We start from the raw sequence: 14,761 nt of genomic DNA on the forward strand, positions 1-14,761 counted from the left end.
TAGAATTTCTCCCCATGTAGAGGATGCATGGATAAAATGCAGTGCCCTGTGAGGCACGGTGACAGCAGGGACATCTGTTTCAGCGGTGACATCCTAGGCATGGAGGAGCATGGTTTCTAGTGTCCCTAAGCTGCTCTCCTCTGCCCACAAGCAGGGGCCAGAAAGTGTTCTGGGCAGCTCAGGTGTTTTCCTTGCTGCAGCTGGTAGCAGGTCCAGGTGGAGTGTGCTACAGAGGAGGGCAATCAAAGCACAGGAAACCAGCTCCCTTCTGAGGAGAAGAGCCAGGGAAAGGAGACCATCTCTGCAGACCCTCTGGGAGAAGAGTTACCAGCAGGCTCCGGTGCTGTGGATGGACTGCCTAGGAGAGAAGTAAGGAGAGCCCTGCTGGGGTGGTGGGGTAGGGCTTGCTTGCCTCAGGCTTGCCCAAATGTTGTTCACTGTAGGAGTCATAAGCACTGGTGGTGCAGGACCCTCTCGGCTGTCGTGGAGAAGCTCTTATGTGTGGGTGCCGGACTGTGGTCACCAACTGTGTCGGCAGTGTGTGTAATTTAATTCTGTACTGGAACCAGCTGTGTACCCTCAGATAAGAGGTCTATGTGGACCTGCATGAGCACCTTATCCAGCCCGGGAAGCTGGCATTTCAGGGGTCACTGTAAGCTGTGTCGGTATTCTAAGTGCTTGGTTAGCGTCTCCAGAAAGGTATCCTGGCTGCAGGCTGTTTGGTGCTGCCTTGTGCAGCGCCAGGCTTGCCTGCAAATGGGCAGAGGTGCCCCCAGTGGCACCTCCCCTTCCTCGGGCTGGGCTTGGTCTGTTCTGCAGAGGGACCACCTCACCGTCCCGTGGCAGTGCATGGCTCGCTTCAGGGGAGACACAGCAGGAGCAAACTTGTGAGTGAGTGTGGGTGCTCATCTCTGCCAAGAGGTGGTAGATGCCTCCTAGAAGTATGAGTGTGAAGAAAGTGGCTGCTCTGTTGGCCTGAATTTGGTCAGAGGTAATGCCTGTAGCTACTTCTGAGCTCATACAAGATCCACAACTGGACTGGATGCAGTCCTGGTGACATGAGAGGTAGGATACCGTAGCTGTGTGTCCAGCTTCCCTAGGCATTGCATTTCCCTGCCATGTAACTTGACCAGAGAAGGTTTTCTACCAGGATTTCAGGAGCTGCTGTATCCTCACCAGCAGGATCCCTCCCAGGACCTGCACAGGCAGCTTGCTTCTCTCTTCCTCTGCCCTGTGTCCCCATTCAACTGCACATTTTTTGCATTTTCATTATTCATAAATTCTTGTGCCTTCTCTCTGTATACCTTGGAGCTGAGCTCATGGCTTGCAGCTGGGATTGCAAAGGTTGCAAAGTTTTGATGTCAGGATTTATGGGACTGAGGTAGAAGGGGTTAACACAAACCTGCTGGTGCTGAAAAGCTGTAGGCCTATTGCTTGTATCCCATGTCCTGAAACTGGCTGTTGTGAGTTGTCTGCAGTCATGCAGTGTCTACATCAGTGTGTCCATCATAAGCCTTCCTTCCTTGTTCACGTGGAGATGATGCTGGTGAACGTGCAGGTACAGCTTCTTGTGTTCAGGCATCACAGTCTCATCCTGCCTCTTGCTGTTGCAAATGCTCAGATCTGACTATGGGCCTCTTTTTCATCCCTTTGCATTGCCTTTTGCATGCCCCCTGCATCACAGCTGCTGGTCTGGTAGCTGGTATGGGCAGTTTCAGAGTCTTCATGAGCCAAGATAAGAGGAGAGGTAAAGAGTGCAACAGGTACGTCACTGTAGTGTCTTGGCTGATCTAAGGGGCTTGCTACCAAGAGGTGTTTCTCTGCTCTCATGGCATGAGGTAGTGAATAGTAGCAAAAGATACTGCTGTAACTTCCAGCTGTCCACAGTGAACCTACAACAGCATTCCACCAAAAGGCACTATAAAGCCTTTCTTCGGGATGGAGACTGGGAAGGCAGCAGATGGGACACGTCTCTCCATAAGACAGCATCAGTGGGGGATGTCCAGAGACACGATGCCATTTATGGCCCCCGGAGGTAGCCTGGACAGTGGCTTTTGCGCTGGCTGGTACCTTCCCAACACCCAGTTTGTAGTCGCTCTGGACTGAGCCCTGTGCCATGTTCATGAGATGTCCCTGTTTGGATGCTGCAATATTGAATAGCCTCTTGTGAACTTTGTCCCATCTCTGTTGGGAAGTGCTTCCACAAGTCGGACACCATGAAATAACTTGTCAGATCTGGCTGCCTAAGCTGAGTTGCATTGCAGAGCACTAAGAGCATCAGCACATTAAGCACCGGCTTGCCGTTCTCCGTGGATTCAGCCTTGGCAGCAGAGCCAGCTGGAGCAGCACGGGCTGCTCCTCCAGCTCCTTTCTAAGTGGCGTGTGGATGAGTGCACGCATCCGCCCACACTGAGCCACCTACCCCAGGGAGGGCTTGGGAAATGGGTCGGGAGAAAAGGAGTGCCGACGCCTGCATCTCAAACACAGATGAAACTCATCAGAGCAGGTGTAATGCACATTGTGTCAGGAACGTCGGCGCTGCCTTGCCAAAGCACGTAGGGCTGGAAGTATCAGAGGGCCTGTGGCTAAAGCATAAAGAAGGACTGCTTGCTGATGTGTCGGCTGCCCTGCAAAATGCTCGCATTTCTGAAGTTGGTTGTGAGTTTAGCTTGGAGCTTGGGTTATTCCAAATGCCAGCTCAGAGCATGTAGTGGGCAGAGCCTGTGTGTGTGTGCGTGCTCAGAAAGAGGTGGAGGAGACTCAGGCTGCTAAAAACCCAAACATCTGAAGTGAGGGAAGAAGTATCATCTTCTGTCTCTTGGATCTTCAAAGCTTCTGATGTGGCTTCCAAAGCTTTTTATAGCAGTGGGGTGGGGGTTGTTGTTTTGTTTTTGTTTTTGTTTAGAAGAGGGAAGGAACTGATTAGTGAAGTCCAGAGGAAAATGAGAGGGAAAACCGCTCCTGATGCTTCCCTTTAAGTGAACTGCTGGGCAGTGACTCATCCCAGCCAGGATAGAAATTTCATGTAACAGAAAAAGGGCAACAGGGGACACATGTTGGAGGAGATGCTTGCAAGCATAAAGCCAGAGGAGCTGGAAGAACAATGGGGTGATAACTCAGCTTAACTGCGGTTCCCCAGAGAAATGAGCAGAGGTACAACTTTAAGCCTGCAAGTCTGTGGCTAAGATGTGCAAATCTCATGTTCATGGAGTTTCATAATGATGGATTTTTTCCCCACATTGTTTCTATCAGAGCTGACATTAAATACTTGGTCCTGATAGCTGGAGCACTGCAATTCTCTTCTTTTGTTGCGGAATTTAGGCCCCGGTGTTTGAACTGCTAGTACTGACATCTGAATGTGTCTGGTCACTTGACCATTTAAGCATTTCAGGAGGTTTTCTGAGGCTAATCTCCAAGTCATTAGAGACATCTCACATATTGAACAAACAAGAGGTGAATTTGGAGCATCACATCGTGTCACTGAAATATCGAATCTGGGACTCGTATTCCAAATGCTGTGTCTGATCAGTCTCAAACTCTTGCATATGGGGAAGAGGGATCCCCCCCCCTTCCCCCCCCCCCCTTTCCCCCCCCCCCTTTTTCCCCCCTCTTTTCCCTAAGGGGAGTGTTGTCCTGAAGTAAGGGGGCAGACAAAATCATCTCTTGAAAATCTCACAGCCCAAGAGCTTGGAGAGGGACGTGCAGTAGAGCACAAAGATGCATTACCCGCCTGCTTCAGTGCTCTCCGTGCAGCGGCTCCCGCCGCGTGCCAGAGCCGTCGGGGAGGCCATAGGTCACTCCCGAAAGGAACGGTGCTCGTGTGCCTTCGCAGCCATGGGCCTCAGTCCCTGGCACCAGCCTGCTGCCAGGCACAGGCTGAAACCTTTCAAGCACCGCAGTGGCCCCATCCGTTTGCTGCGTTAGCTCTCCCTGCCGCCGGGGCCGTGCTGTGAAATGCTCGCTTCCACACGTCACTGAAGAATATTTTGATGCAGATTTGGGACGGTTATCATTCGGATGTGTTGCCAACCTTAGTCAAGACCACGGACACCTTTCCACTTATTAAAGATGAATTCAAATAAATGAAACCAAATGCAGCTGTCCACTCCCCTGGCCTCCCAGGAGATACTTGTACGACTTAAGAAGGCTCAAATTCTACCTTAGATTTTTTTGTCTCCCATTATATAAATGAAATTAAAAGGGGCAAATGCATTGCTAGATTAAAACCTGGTTTGATAAAAATGGGTGTAAGAAAAGACAAAGAATTGTAGGCAACATTTCTCCTCACTCATGCCCTTCAATTAGATCACCCTGTGCCCTCCTTTGTATGGTATGTGGCTTGCATTTTTGTCTGGCCGGGGCTATGGTTAATGTCATTGCTCAAAGACCAGGCTGGTTTTCTGAAAGGCGGCGGTGCCTTTGGCGTTCCTGCACTCTGGGCCAGTCTGCTCCTCTGTGAGCAGACGCCGCTGCCTTTTCCTCTGGTTGGAAGGGGCTTGCAAGCCCATCAGCTTGCAACTGCTTGTCCACAGCAGGAGCCGAAAGCTTTTTCCAATAACCGCTTCGTTCTGTCTGTGCCTCGCATTCTGCAGAGGTTTGGAAAAGTGCTTCATAAAATGGAATTGGCAATTTAATAACAAATTAAACATTTTTGTGAACTTTCCAATGCTAATTATGGTTTTCGTAGCCTGGTTAAAACCAAGAGCAGCTTCTCTTTGTGGTGTGGCTGCTGCCAAGGCATGAAGCCACATGTGGAAATTAAATATATAATTTTGAAACGTCAGCATAGGTCAAGGTTTTGTTTAAGAGTGGGCCAAAGGCACTGGCTGGTTTAATTACTGCTTTTTTTAACCCTGTGATGAGATGCTGCACTGTTAAGCAATTGTGGATCACATCGCTTCCTTGGGCTCTGCTGATAAGAGTACGCCTAGGCGGTGAGGAAGATTAACGGCTTGCCTGCAGAGAGTGTAGAGTGCCATGAACTGCAGTGTGAATTTACAGCGTGCCAGCCACGTGCTCAGTGTGCAGCAGCTCTCGGGGCGTGGTTAAGCTGCCCTGCACAAAAGTGTTCCCTGTGGGCGCTGAAAAAAACATCCTCACAGGCAACTGATGGGGAGCATCTCCCGTGCCATACGCTCTGCTCTGCCCCGTCGCTGGCTGCCTTCCCCTGTACAGGAAGCTGGGTGCTGCACGTGAACTGGGGACAGATCTGCAAAGGCTGAAAGAAGGCGTGTTGGACCAGTGCTGCAGAGCTTAACGTTAGAGCTGGGTAGGTATGGTAGGGATCAAGGTTGAAAAAGCAAGTGAAAAACCTCCACAGCAGTTGTATGTCCTTCAAAATCAGGCCCTTGAGCAATCAGTTTCCCTGGCCGTGGCAAACTGAGAATTGGGGCTCTCAACCCTTTGCCTGCACTCCCTCACTAGACTAGGGAGGCAGAGGTACTTTCTGGAAGTGGATCTATACTATTAATCCCTTTCCCTTGGCTGCAAGGAGAATCAACAACCGGAGTTGATAAATTCTGTCTGTAATGATAAATCCACAGAGAAATGTGGGCATCAATCTGTACTTTTGGGCCAAATTTTGTACTTGTACCTTGAAGGCTGTTGTCTGATTCCAGATATGTCTACACTTTTCCTGCTAACTTTGTGTAGGTCTGTATGTAAGCATATCTGTGTATTTTACTCTAGACAAGCACTTACTGCTATTAGGACTTGGGGATCGGTCTGGCAGAGTCCCATTTTCCCTGTCTCGAGATCTGCTGGATGTCCTACAAGCCAGAGCATTCACTTGTGCGGGGAGAGGCTCCAGCTCAGATCCCTTGTCTTTGAACTGGATCCAAATTTTCTGCTTTCTGGGAGGGTGCATGGCCCATGGGTTAGAGGGTTTGCTAGTAGGGTGCCAGGGGTGAGGGGTGCTCACAGTATGGAAGCAGCTTCCACTTTTACGTAAGGTGCTCGGGGTACATTGGCATGAATACCAGACCCTGGGCCTCCCAGGCAGCTGCTGCGCTGGTCAGGCTACAAGCCATTGACTCCTTGGCCAACTTGACGCTAAACCAGGATGCTGAATACCAAAGTACTCACAAGACCAAATTCTCTTGTGCTTGCTGTGTTTTCAATAATGGGTAGGCTTTTTGAGGAGGAGGAGGAGGCTCTTTGCTACTGTTGCTAAAATGGTTTGCTCAGCTCATCTGCAGGGCAAGGAAGAAGGCAGAATAAATTTGAGGGGGGCATCTGAAGGCCAGTCCACCGGGTAGCTGGGGTTGGTGGTGCCTCGCATCGCTGTGTGGAGGCATGCCTCTCTCCTGCGGCTGGCCAGGGGACGGTGGGAGGCGTGACACAGCGGAGCAGTGGCCGAACTGTCACAGGATGAAGCGGGGACCCGGGGGAGGAGAATGAGAGCCCAGCAGTGCAAGGTTAACGTGCTGACTGCCACCAAGGCACGCTAATCGTGGATAGGAGAGAGAGAGGACCCCCCTGTACTGAGCAGCACTCCCTCCGAAACAGTGACCCCGTCACAGGGCTTGGCAGGCAGGGGTAGAGCAGGGTTGAGAGTGCTTTGCTTCGGTGCACCAAGAGACCAGCTGAGCTCTGGATTACGTACTCGTGGGCTTCACTGAAAGGATTTGCTCCCAATTTATATAGTTTTTACCCTCATTTGCTTGTGCCCCTGCCCTCCCACAGAGCAAAGCTGTATTAGCAAATAGACTACATGGGCTCCCTTAAAAAACAGCCACTTTTTTCCTGGTGCTTTTATGACCTCCTGTCTCCATTTATTAGAACACTTTGAAATACCACTTTCTTTCCCTCAGTATGTGTGTTCAGCTTTACAGTGTCCAGATGATGAGGTTTTGGTCAACAAAGGGAACTTTGAATTGAGCTTCATGAATATGTCACACCTGCTTTTCTAACATAGCTGTTATCTCAAAGCGTAAAAGACCTGAAAACTAAAAAAATTACAGCAGAGAAGTGTAGGGCCTTGCACACACTGTTCTCCTTGCTCCTCAGGACATCAGTTACATGTCTGAAGATCCCTGCCTCTCCTTTAGCAGGTCCAAGTGAATCTTTGGGCAGAAGACAATTCGGCCTAGATGCTGGAGTAAAGCCATTTCACCCTTACAACTTTTACCCTTCTTTCCTTCAGTGCATCACATCTGACACTGGGATTGAGCAATCACGACTCTGTAACCCAGGAAATTCCAAAACTGAAAAGTTGTTAGAGCAAACTGTTAACTTTGCTGCCCTGCATATCCCGTACACTTCATTGTGATACCCAAGTGATACGCTGTGCTGACAAGGAAACAGGAATAGGGAATGCTGCATATGCACAATTTGGCAGAGTTAATGTTAATGTTGAAACTTAAACTTTTGGTATTTGCTGATATTTGAGGGGTTTATTTCTCAGCTTTAACTATAAGTGTTGCTGGTTTTCCCCTACCACACAGATTGTAAATAAATGCCAAGTTTTGAAGAGCATGTCCAGAAAAGAAAGCGCAGTTCATGACTAGTTGCATTTCCATGTAGCACTTAGGAAATGCCAAATCCTTAAAAATATTTGAAGAACTTACTTAAAGATGCTGCTGAAATCGGCTAGCCCTCCCTTGTCACTTAACCTCTTTGAGAGCTCTGACTGGGCTGCTTTAGTAGCCTGGCTGTCATGAGACTAAGGCGAGCTTGAAGCTGGCTGCTCCTTTAGCTGTTTCATTTAGCTGGCTAACATTCCTTGCCCTGACACTTGCTCACCTGAGATTGCTTTAGTGACCATTCAGCTTCGTAAGGTCCTGTGTCCAGATTCTTTTTCTACCCATCTGTTACTGCTGCAATCAGGTGAAGTTAAGGCTTTTTTACCCTCGTGACAGTATTTAAGAAAGCAAGTATTATTACAGCTCTCCAGTTGCGATGCTAATGTTCTGAGCACCAGAGCACTGCATGCAACACAGCAGCTGTTATATATTCAAGGGTGAAATTCCAATAATAGTATGCTATATAATCTCTGGATAAATATTTATGCTTGTGAAGGTTAAGTGACTTGGAGTACTATAAACTCCAGCCTTTTGGGCAGGCCACTGCAATTTAAGCCTTCTTGCAGTGACCTGCCAATGACCTCTCTCCCAGTCTAGAGGCAGAGTGATTGCTGGAGGTAAAAATTCAGAGTGGATCCTGAGACCTCTGCTGAGCAATAACGCAGCGCATAAAACACATCAGATGTTATTTAAACCCGACTACCCATCTCGGAACCACTTCTCATCTCGAACATTACTTAAAATTCCTTGAAACTTCTCCCAGTGGAACTTCATTCACAAACCCTGCACAATCTTGTCTCATCGTTGCTGTCAGAGGGTGAAAGCCTCTTGAAGATGACAAGCATCATATTGCAAGCTGGGGTTTTGGTGGTTTATTCATGTGATTGATGGGAAGCATGTAGTTATCCTTTTCTAATGTGCAGGCGCATCTTCAAGGTTGTGATGTGGTTAACTTGCTTCAGAAACCCAAGTGAAACAACAGGCTGCACTACTACTAAAACAGCTGTGCAAGTTAGGTCCCATTAGCCATTAGGATCTGTAGTTCAGGGCCTTTCAGCACTTATGGAGCAAAAAAACCCACCAAACAGGCAGCGCTGTGGTCTTAGTGAACTCAGCAGAGTTGGGATTCGCTCCAACCATTTAAACTGAGTGTGTTTTCAAAAAGTTGTATAATCCTTCATTTGTTTCCTAAGCTACATTCCAGAGAGATAACAGATATAGCCTTATTTCTTTTTCTCCATCTTGCTAGTGCCATTATTTCCTACCTAAAAGCAAGACCAGAACTCCATTCAATACAGCTGATGGGTTCCTTTACACTCCTACCTGTTGATAGTGCATGAGGCATGACCCCGTCTGTGCTAGACAAAAGAGCAAGGCACAAGGACTTGTCTCATTTTAATACAAGCTGAGAGGAAATATTTCACTTGCTGCTTTGAAGCACTGGAATGATACTTAAGAGTCCTGTCTTCTACTGAGAAAACAGAATGCACCCTTGGCCTTTCAGAAGTGAGCCGCCCTAAATCAGGGCTCCATTGACTTAGTTGTACTTGCCCAAAGGAAACACAACACCAAAACCATGTCTTGAAGTAGCTTTCCTAAAAAAGCCTGATTTATTTTTATGCCATTCCACCATGGTTGGTAGCTGTTGTCAATACTTGCTATTATCTTTGGAGCAAGAACATTATCAGCAGGTTTATGGCTTAAGTAATGCCATGTTGAGGACTGTTTATTTTATCTGGCAGTTGATATCTAAAAGAATGGCTTTAGGACAACAATATACATTTCAGTCTGAGGAACTCATTAATAATACTTTAATCCATGGGAGTCTTAGGTTTTATTTTGCTTTACCCTGCACTGGGAAATTTTTTTTCTTGACTTGTCCTCTCTGAACTTGCCGAGCACGAGTTCCAAATCCCAGAGACTGCATTGATTCTGTTAAGTACTTCTGGTCAGGAGAGATGCACAGCATCACCAACAGTTTAGCATCACCTCCTAAAAGCAGGCAAAAGAGAATACATACTTATTTACCTCATTATTTTCAGTAAGTTGTACACTAGTAACGTATCGATCTACACAACAATGAGCATAGGCTACCATTGCTTTTATGAAGCAGAAGACTCTTATGTGAAAAGGGCTGTTGAAAACAGACAGCTCCTTCAAGGGACGTCTGTATCTCACAATATGATATTTGCCCCAGTAGAATAAATGTTTCACAATTTGTAATGTAGATTTTTTTTCCCCCCCTTATAGCTTCATCAGCTAGTCTGCATGTATGTTATGGGTCTGGGCACTTCATTAAGCTTTGTCAAATGTTTGTAAATTTGGGGTGAGGGCAAAATGGCTTATTTGTGTGACAATAAAGCAAAGCAGACTTATTAGAAGTTCACAGAGAATGATTAAACAAACAAGGAAACTGCCACTTTCAATACTTCACTTAAACAGTGTCACCAGTCATGCACCAGGCGTGGTTAAAACGAATGTATCAGCACCCATACAATATAGCTCCCAAACTCACTTCTTTCTTTGGCTTTCCCTTTTCACAGCGGGGACTCCAGTGCCAGGTGAAATTCAAAGTTCAAGCAAAAAGTAATAGTATTTCAGAAGCTCTGAAGAACTGTTACCTCAGTAACTGTCAATGCCTTGATCTGGAGACTAAAAGGCTGATGCTTTCTGGCTGAAGAAAAATGGACTAATACACTATATGGATGGACACAAATCTGACATTACTGCAGGAATTACACTTGCTTTAAAACTATGTCTGCATAGATGAGGAGCTAGAGAAGATAAGGTGACCCAAACACAAAAAGGAGTTGTAGCACAGTACCACGTGTATGTTCTGTCTCCCCACTTTGTCTTACTGCTACAGGCCACAATGTTAAGGAATGTGCAAATATGTGACTACACCCTGTAGTAATAAAGATTGAAGCTTAACTTGTAAACTGTACCTGACATGAAACACCCTTTACACGATCCTATTAGAGATGTTGTGATTTTTCCAAGCATATTCCTCGCTGAACCTTGGAAACAGCAAGGTTTAGCCAAATTCAGGAGGAGTTCAGAACTCTCACTGTGTACTCACACTGCTCCAAAGCCAGAGTCTTTGAATAGAGGCCCACATACAAGGGAGGAGTACAAGATCATCCTCCAGTTTTACACAACAAAGGAAGGGAAAGATTGGGAAAAGAAATCTATACTGTTAAACAAAAGTCAGAATAATCCCTCACCTACGGAGTCCTGAAGCAGATGTGTAAGTTTGCTGTTCCGATATGGTACATGAGATCGCTGTTCTGCTATTGCTCCAAGAACGTCTGCTAGGGCAGACAAGCTGCGGTTAATAAATGATGTCTCTCTCAGGGCTGCACCTGTCACTCCAGACATACCTAGTGCAGTGTAGAAAAAGGCAATGGCAAGACTAAGCAAAGCTGCTTCAATTGTAATTGTGAAAAATTCTGTTGCTGTATCATCTACTTTTGACGTAGCATTTTTGAACACAAATTCTGAACCATGACTTCCAGTCCACCCATGCCAAAAGCAAGATCTAGTGACTATTTACTCCAGACTGCCAATACATTGTTCAGTACTTGACTCTTTGAAGGAAGGTTAAAGAAGGTTCAGTGCCTGCATATGGTCTCAGGTAGCTCATGTTAAAGTTGATCTCTTCAGCTGTACAATGAATCTTGGCTCCGTATGTATTATGGAACTGAGAAAGCAGGAACACCGTAAGATCAGACAAGACAATGCTGCTTTTGAAAACATCAGTCCATAGTGTCTCCAGAGAGAAGCCTGTTGTGTTCCACTGTTTTTTATAATAGCTAACTGCCCCATCTGTATCCCTTGGGAAGAACAGGAGTGACGCTGATGGCATAAGCTGCAGAAACAAAACTGAACAGCAGCCATAAGTGTGAGGGGTTTACGTTCACCAAAGTCTGTAAGGTGCTGTTCTTTGTGGTATGATTTGATGTAAGGAAATCGATGCATTTCTACCATCCACCCAGCATGGTGGTATGGAGCTATTCTGCCCTTGAGCAAGACTGAAAAGGTTTGGTCAACAAATCAAGCTGCACCAATTTCAAGAGGTGCTGCAAGCTCAACTCTATGATCAGTCTGGACGAGTGTGCCGTTAAGAGCAATTAATTCCTCCCGTCCTTACCTCTGCCATTTGGGGAAGAGAAACTTGCTATTACCATTTAGCATGGCATTTTTCAAATTCAGCCTTTCTTCAGGATAGTGGATGAGCTACAGATGCATCTGGAATCAGTTCTCATTACCCAGAGCACACAATCCATGCTAGGCAGAGCCAATGGTAGTGGGATGGTCAGAAGGGACTAACAGTTTCCTCAATTGCCTTCTGTCCCACCTCTAGAGAGACAAAGAGGCTGTACAGAGAGAGGCTAGGGATCTGGTTTTCCCTTTGGGCCAGTATTTTTCCAATTGGGAGAACAAGAGAGGTGTTCAAAAGACAAGTGTGAAAAGGCACAGTAACAGGGAAAAAAAACCCAAACGTCTGGACAGTGAGAGCTGGAGAAGTGTGACTGTGGGAGAAGATGGGGCTGGAATGGTAGAGTCTCTTTGCAGAGAGACACAGAGCAAAATAGTTTGGAAGACCCTGCCACAGGGTGTCAATAGTCTAAGCTACATCCTATCTCAGACTAACTTTACTGGGGTCTGTGTCTACAGCCATCCCCAGGCTGCTTCTACAGTCAGTGAAGGTGGACTCATGAGACAATGGATATCACCCTAAAGCAGAAATATGCAAATAGGTGAAGGGGTACATGTTTAAACTGCTGATTATCTACATTTGGTCAGATGAACTTCCACAAAGCATTTAGCTGAGTTTTCAAACTGAAACCTAGTTTGCTAAAAAGGGACCACTTCATTAATGCTGTAAATGATCCAGGATGGCTGTGGAGCTAACAAGGCAGGGTGCTGATGTACATTTAAAGTGTGTGAGATGTCTGCTACTGCTGCTTACTTAGATTTGTCCACATTTTAAAACAATTACAAGTTAACAGCTGCTTGCACATTTATCAGAGTTCGGTCCAACATCTTCAAATCTCCACCAGCGTAGCTGATGGCAGAGGTTAGTCTGCTGTATGTGCTGGACCTCATCTAACACTGATGTGAGCACAGTTCGTCTGGGCTTCACTGGAGGATCTGGCTTGCCGAGCCCCAAACCAAGTAAATGTTTGTCCTAGTTGAACTGAGGGAACAAACACACACACTGTTGCTTAATTACATGTTTACCAAACTGTTTCCAGCACTTAGAGCAAATGAAAAAAATAATGTTATTATATTAGTTCTCTCTGTAGAACAAAAGTTTAACAGTGAGCAACAGCAAGAATTCTTGGCAGTAAAGTAAAAGACTCTTTCATAATACTGGTTCAGTTTTCAAAACATTATTTCTGGAATGGTACATTTGGCTGCATGACTTTTCTTGGTAAGAAAGTTTGTCCTTTAGGAAATAATCAAGTTTTTGAAATTATTGTGTGCATAGAGGAGGGGGGAGGAGGAAAATGCTTTGAAGAAACAATGACAACAATATTATCTTTTCAACACTAACTTCCTCCAAGACTCTTTTCCACAATAAGGGAGAAAAACCCACACATGGTGATATCAGTTATTACAGATATTTGTCATATTTAAATACTTTATGGACTTTAAACATTTCTGTACAAAGACATGCTAATTTTCAGAGTAGAAAAACAGGCCTAATAAAACCAGTCTGAACAAATAATATACCTATGATACGAGTAACCGCCCTGGGCTTATTTTAGGCTTATGCAGTCAGATTTTCAGTTAAACTGTACCAGTGTAAAACTGGAACAATTGGGCCCACAGATTTTGTTTACGTCAGGATCTGTGGGTTTAAACCACCCCCTGTGTGAAAGCAGGGTAGCATATATCCCTACATAAAGAGGTAAAGGCAACTATTGTAACCTAGATTTGGAGAATCCATGCCCATAAACAGACAGTTTGCTTACCGACACACTCGCTGCCAGCCAGATCCACCAGCTGCAATCTAGTTTTGACTTGCTTCAGTTTCTCAGTGACTTCAAGTTGAGCTGGTGAAGAGGCTCTGGAGGAAGAGGTGGATTTATTGTCTCTCATTTTTTGTGGAAAGGTGCAGGAAACCTCTTTATTTAGTCTCTGACTGGTTTGCTCATCTTCCCATGAAGTACCTGGTTAATGGAAAAAACAAACAAGAGGAGCTTCTCACTGACACTGGAAATCGAGATGGGGAAAAATAGGGCCTCCTTAGGGGAAGTACAACATTTGCCTGTTTAGGCTATTCTAACAGAAGCTATATACAAGTCAGAATCAATGGCATGGGCAGGCTGAATGACTTTTTCTATCTTTTTTAAGGTGGTGTTCATAAAACTGATCATACCCGTTGGGGACAAGACTTGGGTGTAGGTTCTGTTGTATCTAATATTCCCGTTGTTCACACTTCTGTGTGGAAAACAAGAAACAGGAGTCCAGTAAGGACTTTAAAGCGCATTTTTTCATGTTTTAGATTGACTGCAACCAAAGTGAGATTTTGAATGTTTGGGAGCAGCAAGCTTTGAAGCCTGTTTCTGTGTATTTGAAATATCACCTGCTGGTTCTCTGGCAAAAAATGTTCATCCTGCCTCTTCTATTTTGTCCTTTTTTGCTGTTCCCTCTAGACTTCCCTCAGCCCTCATATGCCACTGCTGCATCTCCACATGATGAGCTATTAGCCACAATAGCATTACTCCCACTTGTTCAGGTTGGTTACCTACTACTCCTGCTAGTTCTGCAGCTGCACCGGACTGCTTCATATCCTTCCTCTTCCTCAGCAGCAGTGTCTGGCTTTCACTCTCTGCTGGGAAAGAAGAGGAAGACAGATTCTCTGGGAAAGTTGCTTTCACATTAGCTTAGCAGGAGTGTATGCAAAAGGGCTTTCCCAAAGCAGTTTTGCTTTTTTTCTTCAGTGTTTTGTTTTTTATCCCGCCCTCTGAAAGACATAGAAGAATAAAAGACGCACACTCTGTTACAGGTAATAGAGACAACAGACTCTCTTGGGGACTTAAAAGACTATTGTTGCAATAGTAAAAGGTTCCCAGCTGCAAAACTTGAGCAAGGAACAGACTGAATTGGGTTGCGGAGCTCTGTTACCTCTCCAGCTAGGCTGTTGCTAAACCCCGAGCTACCTGTTCCCAGTGTAGGTGGAGCTGCTGTGTTGGTTTACACAGAATAAAAGGCTTCAGGCCATTTTG

The 14,761-nt window shown here is 45.8% G+C and overlaps 1 protein-coding gene across 1 annotated transcript in view; it reads right to left on the minus strand.

Annotated features, from left to right (window-relative positions):
- Positions 1 to 9,357: 9,357 nt before the first annotated feature.
- The window catches only part of KIF25 (kinesin family member 25), a 46,722-nt gene continuing 41,318 nt past the window's right edge, over positions 9,358 to 14,761 (minus strand). The window contains 3 exon segments of the mRNA XM_075708294.1: positions 9,358 to 9,515; positions 10,748 to 10,903; positions 13,505 to 13,702. Of these exon segments, the coding sequence (XP_075564409.1) occupies positions 9,358 to 9,515; positions 10,748 to 10,903; positions 13,505 to 13,702 (512 nt within the window).

This window comes from Pelecanus crispus, chromosome 3 (assembly GCF_030463565.1).
Source record: "Pelecanus crispus isolate bPelCri1 chromosome 3, bPelCri1.pri, whole genome shotgun sequence".
Lineage (NCBI taxonomy): Eukaryota > Metazoa > Chordata > Aves > Pelecaniformes > Pelecanidae > Pelecanus > Pelecanus crispus.